Source organism: Crocuta crocuta, unplaced genomic scaffold (genome assembly GCF_008692635.1).
Source record: "Crocuta crocuta isolate KB4526 unplaced genomic scaffold, BGI_CrCroc_1.0 scaffold249, whole genome shotgun sequence".
Taxonomy (NCBI): Eukaryota; Metazoa; Chordata; class Mammalia; order Carnivora; family Hyaenidae; genus Crocuta; species Crocuta crocuta.
The window spans coordinates 330,823-343,382 of NW_027533262.1; the positions used below are offsets into that span (position 1 = coordinate 330,823).

At 37.6% G+C, this 12,560-nt stretch overlaps 1 protein-coding gene across 4 annotated transcripts in view; it reads left to right on the forward strand.

Moving 5' to 3' along the window:
• Positions 1-12,560, forward strand: part of DNAJC10 (DnaJ heat shock protein family (Hsp40) member C10) — a 54,245-nt gene that overhangs the window by 13,452 nt on the left and 28,233 nt on the right. For all 4 annotated transcript variants that reach the window (XM_077747544.1, XM_077747545.1, XM_077747547.1 and 1 more), the window contains 4 exons: positions 9,045-9,127; positions 9,357-9,488; positions 9,851-9,944; positions 10,985-11,062. In XM_077747544.1, the coding sequence (XP_077603670.1) occupies positions 9,045-9,127; positions 9,357-9,488; positions 9,851-9,944; positions 10,985-11,062 (387 nt within the window). The remainder of the gene's footprint in view (positions 1-9,044; positions 9,128-9,356; positions 9,489-9,850; positions 9,945-10,984; positions 11,063-12,560) is intronic.

Sequence of the window (12,560 nt, forward strand, 5' to 3'; positions counted from 1 at the left end):
CCTGATTGGCCCATTCATTCTTTAGTAGGGTGTTCTTTAACCTCCATGTTTTTGGAGGTCTTCCAGACTTCTTCCTGTGATTGATTTCAAGTTTCATAGCATTGTGATCTGAAAGTGTGCATGGTATGATCTCAATTCTTTTATATTTATTGAGGGCTGCTTTATGTCCCAGTATGTGAACTATCATGGAGAATGTGCCATGTGCACTTGAGAAGAAAGTGAATTCCATGGCCTCAGGATGTAGAGTTCTAAATATTATCTGTCAGATCCATCTGATCCGATGTGTCATTCAAGTTCATTGTTTCTTTAGTGATTTTCTGTTTGTGATCTATGCATTGCTGTAAGTGGAGTATTAAAGTCTCCTGCTATTAGCACATTCTTATCTATAAGGTTGTTTTTGTTTGTGATTGTTTTAAATATTTAGGTGCTCCCATATTCAGTGCGTAGACATTTATAATTGTTAGTTCTTCCTGATGGATAGAACCTGTAATTATTATATAATGCCCTTCTTCATCCCTTGTTACTATCTTTAAAGTCCAGTGTGTCTGATATAAGTATAGCTATTCCAGCTTTCTTTTGACTTCCAGTAGCATGATCTATATTTCTCCATCCCCTTACCTTTAATCTGAAGGTATCTTCCAATCTAAAATGCGTTTCCTGTAGACAGCAAATAGATGGATTTTGTTTTTTTATCCATTCTGCTACCCTGTGTCTTTTGATTGGAACATTCAGCCCATTTACATTCAATGTTATTATTGAAATATATGAGTTTAGAGTCATTGTGTCATTTGTGGGATTCATGCTTGTGGTGGTGTCTGTAGCATCTTGCATTCTTGCAACATTTCCCTCAGAGAGTCCTCAGGATTTCTTGTAGGGCTGGTTTAGTAGTGACAAATTCTTTCAGTTTTTGTTTATTTGGAAAGACTTATCTCTCCTTCTATTCTGAATGACCCACTTCCGGATAGAGGATTCTTGGCTGCATATTTTTTCTGTTCATCACATTAAAGATCGACCATTCCTTTCTGGCCTGCCAAGTTTCAGTAGATAGATCTGTCACCACTCTAATAGGTTTCCCTTTGTATGTTAGGGCCCTTTTCTCCCTAGCTGCTTTCAGAATTCTCTCTTTGTCCTATATGTTGCCAGTTTCACTATGATATGTCATGCAGAAGATCGAGTCACGTTACGTCTGAGGGGAGTTCTCTGTGCCTCTTGAATTTCAACATCTACTTCCCTCCCCAAGTTGGGGAAGTTCTCTGCTATAATTTGTTCCAGGACTCCTTCAGCACCTTTCCCTCTCTCTTCCTCTTCTGGGATTCCTATGATACGGATATTGTTCCATTTAATTGTATCGTTGAGCTCTCGAACTCTTCTTTCATGTTCCTGGATCAGTTTATCTCTTTTTTTCTCAGTTTCTTCTTTTTCTATAATTGTGTCTTCTAAATCACTTATTCTCCTTTCTGCCTCTTCAATCCGTGCATTGGATGCCTCCATTTTATTATGTGTCTCCTTTATCACATTTTGTAATTCATCATAACTATCTTTAATCTCCATAGTGTTGGTAGCCATAGTTTCTCTAATGTCCTCCATGCTTTTTTTTCAAGCCCAGCGATTAATTTTATAATTACTGTTCTAAATTCTTGTTCAGTTATGTTGCTTGTATCTATTTTGAGCAGTTCTTTATCTGTCATTTCTTCCTGGAATTTCTTTGGAGGAGAGTTCTTCCGTTTCATCATTTTGGTTAGCTTTCTATCTCTTGTTAATTTTAAAAGCTTGTTGTACACTCTGCCCCTGCGAGTTCTGCTGTGTTAGAGAGGGCTGTTTGACTGTTAAGGGCCTGTCTGTTCAGGAAGTGTTCTTTGATTGGTGGCTCTTGGTTTCTCTTGTTGAACATTTGGTTATTTTGTTTCCCTACATGAAGAGGTATTTGGGACACTCCACCATGTGTAGTTTTGCTTGTTTCTTGAGGCAGCCCTGTAAAAAGAAAACAGATAACCACAGAGGGAACAAAGGTAGACAAATGCACAGACAAAACCAATAAACAGGTAAACCCAGGCTCAGGTAAAAACAACCACAACAACAGCAGCAACAACCACCACACCAGAACAGCTCTCTGGAGGTGATGGGCATGGTTTCGTATAGGCAGGTCTCCCCTCCACTGTGTCCGCAGGCTACTCCCTGAGGCCCCGCCTTGGTGGTTGTGGGGAGAAGAATGGCGTCGCCCCAGTCCCTTCTCAAACAAGCATTGCAAATCATTGCTTTGGGTCCAATCTCCCTGTGCTGAGGATGTAGCAAGGTGGGCTGAGTTCTATGCCCCACGCCCCGCCTAGTTTCCATGTCCCAGTCCCCGGGCTTTGTTTATACCGTCCTAAACAGTCCCACAGGTCGCTGCTTCCCTGCTGCGGAGGGTTGAGTGGGGGGTGGGGGAAGTGTCACAGCCTCTGATCCTCTGGGGTCAAGCAGCAGTACAACCAGAGTACCTTCGGGTTATGTAGCAACTTCAGGTCCACAGAGTCCACACCCAGCCACCGCCGCCAGGGATGGTGCCGGGAGCACTGCAGTACAGTTTTTTCTGGCGCCTTCTAAGACCAGGGGCATCTAGTTCAAAGTCAGCACCTCAGCCAGAACTAAAAAACACTCTTTCCAAGCCAAGGTTTTTCTCTTCTCCAGGGACGGTTCTATGAGCAATCTCAGCTTCTCTTTCCTTTCCCCTGGACTCACTGCAGCTCACCACCACTCACCTCGGCTCATCACCACAGCTGCACGCAAGCTGGGTTCCCTCCCCTCCCTCTGTATCTCCGGATCCCGTCCCACTTTTATCTTCATGCAGGCTTGGACCCTATCCCTAGCCCTCTGCCACACCCTAACCCTAGCCCTACCCCCCAGACTCCCCGTAAAGCTCTCACCTCGGATACGGTGAGGGTGGCTTCCTAGAAAGCCGCCAGGGCCAAAGCGGCACCAGTCCTGCGATCTCCATGGAGGGCTGAAGTGACGGCCCATGCGCAGGGTAGGCTCAGGTGCGGGGAGCCAGTGAGCCTGAGGGGTAGGCTAGGGTTAGGGTGTGGCAGAGTGCTAGGTTAGGGCCCGAGCCTGGGACGCTCTAGGACCCAATCTGCCGGCAGTGCCGTGGTTCAGCCAGAGGGGTGAGTTGAGGGCCATTTGAACAGTGCCAGCCAGCCTTAGCATTTGGGTTCCTTGTCCCGCCTCCTCTGGGGAACAAGCTGTGTTGGGGTTTCAAAAAAGCCAATTTGCCGCCGTTTCCAGCCCTGGCAAATATGCTGATGGTGTTCTACCTTCCATGTATATTGCATATGGGTTCAAACTGTTTTCAGATGTGTCACTATAGAACAGTTAAGAACTGCTAATATTTCATATATAACCCCCAAAGAATAGTTTAAAATATAGCCATAAAACCTTAGAGGTAACTTTTCAGCAGTTATAAACTTATACTATAGGTTCAGGGTATAATTGTGGCCATCGCATCTCGTCTTTGACACTACTTTGTGTGTGTTACTGGGCTGAGACCAGCTGGTCCTGAATGAAGCTTTAGTTGAAGAAGCGGAGGTGAGGTGGCAAGACAGTAGTATCAATTTGTACTTGTGTAAATATCACATTAGCCTACTTGGTTGTAGATCTCTTTCTATTACCAGTTATTTCTCTTAGTTTGGGTTACTCAGGCTTGTCTTTTGTATAACTAATCACACAATTAATTACGAAGATATTTTAAAGTTATGTATGTTCTTTTTCTCCAGGGAGGAGTTCTGCTTTCTTCTGGGGTGAGGTCACTAACAATCTCAGATCAGCTTTATCTAAACAGGGACTGCAGCTATTCACAAGCTGAGTTTTTTGGACTTTGAGAGGACTGATAACTTTCCAGTTCATCTTGATTTACAGGACCCTTTCTTCAATGTTTCCTGCACTCCATTTTTGTTCCTCTGTCCTCCTCCTGAATATATTGAAAGATCTGCTCAGTATCTTGCCTATCAACTACCTTTTCTAGAGGTGACAAACATTGGCTCTGTGATTTCCACCTGCTCCCATACTTTGGCCCTCTAATTTTGTTACTACATTGGAAATTCACTGATGCTTTCAACAGAAATCTTTTCTATTTTGTCCAATTTTGCAGTTGTATTGGGAGAGTTAGTGCAAATTACATAGTTCACTTTTATCAAGAGTGACCTCTAGAATGATGAACTATAGAAGAGAAGAGAAAATGTGTTTAATAAGCTCACTTTGAAAGCTTTAAAAATGTTCTCATTCTTCCCCTTAAACATAGTGCATATTATCTTTTTATGTCACAGAAGAGTCTGATATCAGTCTGATAAGCAGGTTCTAGACAGTATCTGCAGAAGCAGAGGACATCTTGGTCTTAGGACTTACAGGAGTCATTCTGAATAGTACCTGCAGTATAGGCATCCTTTTGAAGACAAGCTCAAGAAATGACAGAGGAGCTCACTGCACCTCTGCCTCTTTTTTCCTTTTTCTTCTTTTTTTACATCCCCATCATCTCCTATCTTTTTTTACATCCCCATCATCTCCTAACAAAGAAAATCTAGGATTTTGTTCAATTAGAGTTTGTCAGAAAACTTTTCTTTGGAGAGTAGTTACTGTTATTTTCAGGGTCTTGTTATTATGAACCAAACATACTGGTTACATTAAATGTCCTCTAAAAAGGCTTTATTCTGAGGGACAAAAATTGTGGGCAAGTTTTTTTTTAAAGTGCAGCGTCATAGAGCTGTTGTTGTTTCAAAAGAGTGCCAACTGCCTCTTTGTGAGTTGTTATGACAAAGTCCTGTCAAGTAATATGTGGTCATATAAGAATGTTTTGTAGGTAAGTGGAAGGGAATGATATTGAAACATTGCTATAATTAGTGAGCCAAGTTCCTATTTCAGGCAACTAATATTTATCATATTGAATCCTCACAATGGTTCTCAATATTGATACTATAAGTTTTATTTTCAGAAATTACAAACTGCATTTTAGGGAAGAAAACTGATGGCTAAGTTCAGCTAATAGGTATTTGTGATATATTTTATTTTAATCATCCATGTTGATTGTTTCTCCTTGAGGTACTTCTCCGCGATGGAGATTATACATCCCGCTCTGTAGAACTCAGGCGTGACGATATGACTTGCTTTGGCCAATGAAATCCAAACAGAAGTAATGGATGGCACTTGTGGGCAGAAGCTTTGAAAGCTAGCATGTGTTCATCATTTTGCTCTGTCATGAGAAATAGCAATGTTCAAAATAGAGCCTGCTCCCAGCCAGGGGTCAGTGGTGAAATGATTTGTAAGAAATTGCAGCCAACCCAGTATAGATTGTGATAGATGGTAGAGTAAACCTTTATTGTCAGCCCATGACATAACTGGAGTCCTCTGTTTTCTGTAGCATAACCTTTCCTGACCAACACAGTACGAGATAGGACATGCACTCAAATTCATGTCAAAGCCCGTGCTTGTGCTGCTCTTTTTTCTTAAGGGAAATAAACCTTTTAGCATAAGAGTTATTCATCCGTGTTTTTGTATTGACCATATACGCTATACTTTAGTTTTCTCTCACTTTGTAATTTATGCTTTTCATTCTTAGATCTATCTCTGTTATCTCTTCTCTTTGTGACCTGATTATATTTTTACATTTTTCTGGGCTAACAGGTTATATTAGCTGTGGTTGTATGGATACTAATGGGTATTACTGTAATTGTGGAATTTAGAAGCTAAAAATCACATTTTAAAATATGCTTGTTTTATTTTATGTCGCTGGGTTTTGGAAAAGCTTTAATAACATGGCATTAAGAATATTTTTCATCTTATTCAACAGTAGTGGGAACCCAACAAATGTTAGAAATGCTCTATGAAAACAAAGTCCCAAATAGACGTTTTTTCACTGTGAACAAGGTTTCGTGTCAAATGCCATTCAGATTTGTTGTACGTCATATTTTATTGAAGACTTACAGTCCTATTTTGTCTAATCATTATCTTTTCATATGTAAATACTCACCTCATTAGTTATTTATAGCCAATGAAATAATCCGATTTCTGTTAAAGTTTGCAGAAAGTTTATTAAAATTTTACCTAAATTATTATCAGTTGGTGGCCTAAGTCAATGTGGCAGTTATCTTAACCACTTAGAGTACTGCCAGGGAACAACTTAGAAAATCCTAAATTAGACACTTTACTTGTAATATACAGATTAACTTCTTTTCCATAGAGCCATGTGTCTTAGAATTGAAGGTAAACATTGAATCTTATGCCTTTCTATCTGACCTAAATTAGTTATGCATATTTAAAAGAGTATGTTTGAGGGACACCTGGGTGGCTCAGTCACTTAGGCGTCTGACTTTGCTCAGGTCATGATCTCTCTGTCTAGGAATTCGAGCCCTGCATCCTGCTCTGTGCTGACAGCTCAGAACCTGGAGTCTGCTTTGGATTCTGTGTCTCCCTCTCTCTCTACCCCTTCCCCACTGACACTGTGTCTCTCAAAAATAAACAGTAAAAAAATAATAAAATGGTATATTTGTTTTGGTATCTTACTATAATTTACATAATTTATGAAACTTACTTAAAAATTACTAATAACTGATTTTGATTTAGAATTATACAGAAACACTTTTTACCAAAAGCAAATTGTCTTTGCCTTTTTGTCTTGAATGTTAGAAGGCATCCTTACAGGGTTAAAAAATGTTGTTTGTTTTTTGAATATAGTTGACACAGAATGTTATATTAGTTTCAGGTCTACAACATAGTGATTCAACAACTCTATATGATGCTGTGCTCTTCACAGTTGTAGCTACCATCTGTCACTGTGTAACTCTTTTACAACACCACTGACTATATTCTCTGTAACTGTCTTTTATTCCTGTGACTTATTTACTCCGTAACTGGGAGCCTGTATCTCTCACTTCCCTTCACCCATTTTGCCCTTTGCTCACACCTTCTTTCCCACTGGGAACCATCAGTTTGTACTTCTATGTCTGATTCTGGTGTTTGTTTATTCATTTGTTTTTTAGATTTCACATAAAAGTGAAATCCTATGGTGTTTGTTTTTCTGCCCAGTAAGCATAATACCCTCTAAGTTCATCCATATTATCACAAATGGCAGGATCTCATCCTTTTTTATGGCTGAGTAATATTCCATTGTGTATACATAAACCACATTTAAAAAATTTTTTTTAAATATTTGTTTATTTTTGAGAGAGAGAGACAGAGTGTGAGTGGGGGAGGGGCAGAAAGAGAGGGACACACAGAATCCATAGCAGGCTTCAGACTCTGAGCTGTCAGCACAGAGCCCAGTGCAGGTCTTGAATTCACAGACTGCGAGATCATGACCTGAGCTGAAGTACGATGCTTAACTGAGCCATTCAGGTGCCCCATGTACACAACATTTTTAAATCCATTAATCTATCAATGGGTACGTGGGCTGCTTCCACATCTTGGCTGTTACAAATAATGCTGCAGTAAACAAAAAGATGCATGTTATCTTTCAAATAAGTGTGTTTGTTTTCTTTAGGTAAATACCCAGTAGTAAAATTATCAGATCATATGATAGTTCTGTTCTTAATATTTGAGGAGCCTCTCTGCACCAATTTACATTCTCATCAACAGTGTATATGTGTTCCTTTTTCTCTACATCCTTGCCAACACTTGTTATTTTTTTGTCTTCTTAATTCTAGCTGTTCTGACAGGTGTATAGTATCTCATCCTTGCTTTTCTCTGATGATTATTGATGTTGAGCATCTTTTCATGTGGCTAATGGCCATCTGTCTGTCTTCTTGGAAAAATGTTCAGATCCTCTGTACATTTTTAATTAGATTGGTGTTTTTTTGGTGTTGGTATATAAGCTTTTTATATATTGTAGATATTAGCCCCCTTGTCACATGTTTCATTTGGAAATATCTCCTCCCATACAGGAGGTTACTAATTTTGTTGATGGTTTCTTTGCTATGCAAAAGATTTTTATTCAGATGTAATCCCAATAGTTTGTTTTTGCTTTTGTTTCCTTGGCCTTAGGAGACATATCTAGAACAATGTCACTACAGCCAGTGTCCACAGAAATTACTGCCTATGTTCTCTAAGAGTTTGCATCAGGTCATTTTACAGAATATAATGCATAATGTGTTGTTGACTGGATATCATGTGGTATTCACATGTATTACTTTAGCAAATACATACTTGTTTTAAATTGTTACAAACCTTGATCTAATGCTTTTTAATAATACAGTTTTCCAAGGTAAATGACTTATGAGCAAAGATTAAATTTAATCCCCACAGTCTACTGTTTTGTGTAGTTCTCTTATTTCATCGCCTTAGAATTTGAAATAGCTGTCAGAATTCACTGACACATGTATTTAAGCTGTGCTACAGATAGTAGATGAATTTGAATCCCTGTCTCTCTCACCGTTTCTCTTCTTCATTTCTCTCATCCACACAAACTCCTATATGAGGTTTGGCTGCTGATACCTTGTGCCACCTGTTTTCACAGTTTCATGGTGTCAACTGTCCTGCAACTCAGGGTTGCTCTTTATTCAAGGTTTTTTTAAAGTATTGTCAGTTTGGTAGTTGATACACAGCTGACCCTTGAACAATGAGGAGGTTGGGGGAACTGAGCCCCCTGCCCCTGCAGTTGAAAATCCAAATAAAACCTTTGACTCCCCCAAAACTTAACTATTAATAGCCTTCTGTTCACTAGAAGCCTTACCAATAACGTAACATTTGATTAACACATATTTTTATATATGTTATGTACTGTATATTTACAGTAAACTGGAGAAGAAATTATTAAAACCATAAGGAAGAGCAAATACATTTATAGTACTGTGCTGTGTCAGAAAAATACACCTGTAAGTGGACTACACAGTTCAGATCCATGTTGGTCGGGGGTCAACTGTAGTATGTTCTCTTTATATAGAAAAACATGTACAGAAAATGACAAAGGCAGTCTGAAAGGTGTAGGACTGCCTTCTTCATTCTGATCGCAACAAAGCTTTAACTAAAATGTGTAGAAACCTTCAATAAATAATTCTAAGTTGTTTTGGTTTTATATGCTTTAGATGCTGCTGTTAATTCTGGAGAACTGTGGTTTGTGAACTTTTACTCCCCAGGATGTTCACACTGCCATGATTTAGCTCCCACAGTATGTATTTTTACATCCTGATTATTAAAGTTTTACTACCTCTAATCTGTTGAGTACTTTTTTTTAATGTATTAGGATTTTTTTCTATTAATAGTAATGATAACTATACTTGCATATATGTATGGTTTTATTAATAAAAAATACTCTTCTTTAAAAATGTGTAACTTGAAGAGTGTTCAAAGGAAGACAGATTATCTTATCAGAGAAATTCTTGTTCATTTTTTCTCAGTGGAGAGACTTTGCTAAAGAAGTAGATGGATTACTTCGAATCGGTGCTGTTAACTGTGGCGATGATAGAATGCTTTGCCGAATGAAAGGGGTCAACAGTTATCCCAGCCTCTTCATTTTTAGGTCTGGAATGGTAAGGGGTAAAGTTGGCATTTTTTAATTTGGAACCTTATGACAAGGAAAATACTAGGGAAGAAACAATATGTAATTTTGTAGAATGTTTTGATTTTTAAATCTTACTTTAGGTGCCATCTACCTAGGCTCTAGTCATAATAAACATTTTGGATTATATTAATGCTTTAAATGCCATTACTTTGACCTTTTTTATTTCAAAATTAAATGTTTACCATCAGTTTCTGTCTTAACACAATTTAATCATTATAAATGTACTATTATATGTAAAATAATGTACAATTGAAAGTATTCAGTAATACTTCTAGTGAGGTTTTCAAAGAAATAGTAAAAGATGCTTCTCTTTTTGTAAAAAAATAATAGGCCGCTGTGAAATATCATGGTGACAGATCAAAGGAAAGTTTGGTGAGTTTCGCCATGCAGCATGTTAGAAGCACAGTGACGGAATTATGGACAGGTAATTTTATTTTCTTCTTTGTTTGATTTTCAAGGATACTTTGAAAATGGTATTTTAAGCTTTTTCCATTAACAGGGTTAACATTTTGGTCATAATATTGAAATTTTAAAGTATCTTTTCCATGTTTTTTTAGAAGGGAGTTTTGTTACTTGTTCTGATCTCTGCTAAATAATTGGTATTTAACAAATGAATCTTACTTGTATAGAAACAAACAGTTAAGATGTGGGAAATTAATATGATCTGATGCCAGGTGAAACAACAACTTTCTAAGTACAACTGAATGTTTAGTTAACAAAGTGTTTTATTGTTCTCATAAATGTACTGTATCAAGCCACCAATTCCTACCCATCCAGTTTAATTTTAAAGTTTAAAAACTCTTCTAATCTTAGATGTCTGATTCATCAAGTGCCTTTAGGTGGGTTGTTTAACTTCTCTGTGCTACCCATGAAATGGTAGTATTCATATCTATTAAGGTGTTCAATGTCATTCATTAAATACAAGTTATGTCTTGGAAACCGTGTTAAATGTTAGAGACGCAGTAATAAAATATAAAATTCCTGCTTCGGGGCCTCATTATTTTAGCAAGGAAGGCATTAGTAGAACCATTAAAATGCAGTGTTGTAACTACTATGATAGAGGCAACTTAAGAGAAATATGAAGAATATAAAAACTCAGAAACGGAAAAGAGGAAGGGTTAGAAAATACTTCTTGAATCAAGTCAAACCCAATCTGTCATGAAAATGAAGAGGAAGCCTTTAAAGATCACTATGAACTTGGTAAATGGGCAGTACTTCACCATGACTCTAACAAAAAGATGGGCAGTGGATGGGGTGGCCTGGGGGAAAACATGGCTTGCTGAATGGGCAGACAAAGCTCAGATCATAGTTACCAATTTTAGTTTGGTTCTTAGTGAAATGATGAATTTAAATTTATATGATGAAAACAATGGAGAGTCAGTATAGGAATTTGACATGCTTCACAAGGATGTTTATGAATTCCTGAATTCAAAAAATAGGTAATTTGCTTTATTTTCTTTTAAGGAAATTTTGTTAACTCCATAGAAACTGCTTTTGCTGCTGGTGTTGGGTGGCTGATCACTTTTTGTTCCAAAGGAGGAGGTAATTTTATTTATTATTTGTTATGTTGAAGAAATCATGACACTATTTTTAGGTGACAATCTTTTCCAGTTTTATTGAGATATAATTGCCTTATAATATTGTGTAACTTAAGGGTATACAACCTATCGATGCACTTACATACAGTGCAAAATGAGTACCACCATAACATCAGCTAATGCCTCTATCCTGTCACATAAGAACCATTTCTTTTCAATGGTAAGAACATTTAAAATCGACTCTCTTAGCAATTTTCGAGTATATAATATAGTAATTTAGCTATAATCACGATGCTTTACATCACATTCCCAGAACTTGCTCATCCTTTTTTTTTTTTTAGTTTAGTTTTTTTTTTTTTTTTTTTTAAAAAGACCAAAAACAGNTAGCTGTCAGCACAGAGCCCGATGCAGGGCTCGAACCCACAAACTGTGAGGTCATGACCTGAGCTGAAGTCAGATGCTTAACCAACTGAGTCACCCAGGCTCCCCTAGAACTTGTTAATCTTTTAACAGGAAGTTTGTACCATTTGATTAAGTCAGTCTTAAGTATGCTACCATAATTGATTATTCAGTACTTCAAACTATAATTTATATCTGATTATAATTTTTTTATTTAATGAATACTTATCTATATAGTTATTTTCCACATAAGTTACAAAATTATTAATTTGTTAAAGTTTCATTTATGACTTTGGTGGACAAGTTTTCCATCTCAGTTACACTCATTATAAATTAAACCTTCAGATAGCCACAGACGTATTTGGCAGTTTGCAAAAATAGTTGTTGGGTTTCCTGGGCGGCTCAGTCGGTTAAGCTTCCAACTTCGGCTCACGTCATGATATTGCAGTTTGTGAATTCAGGCCCTGCCTCTAGCTCTGTGCTGACAGCCTAAAGCCTGCTTCGGGTTGTCTGTCTCCCTCTCTCTCTGCTCCTCCCTAACTTGTAGTTGTTGACAGATATAACTCTCCTCAAACAATAATTTTTTGGTATTATGGACTTTTATTCATACTTAACATATAAAAAAATGTATATATGCTTGCTTTATAAAATTATATATTTGAAGGTGATAACTTTCCATTTTTAGGAACCTTCCCAGCAGCAAATTAACTTGAAAATTCAGTACCCCATGTACCAAACCACAAACTCTCTTCAAACAATGGGATTGGTTAAAAATTGGCCCCAGTGTTAAAAAATTCATTGACACAAATTTACTTATCAGCTTTATGCTGCTCTGTTGCAAACAAGTTGCCTTGCAGCTAAAATGAATCACTCACCCTATTCTGCAAGGCCCATGTTAGGAAGGTATTGCCTTCAAGCAGAAAATAACCCTTTAGTCTATCAGTTAGGGATTTTGTTTTATTTTGGTATAATGCACAAATTTCTGTTCATTCAACACATTAACATAACTTAAACTGTCTGATATTCTTTTACTTTTCATCCCAGGTAAATTGGTTTTACCTGTCTTTATAGGCTCTGTGGTATGACAGTTTCCTTACTTGTAA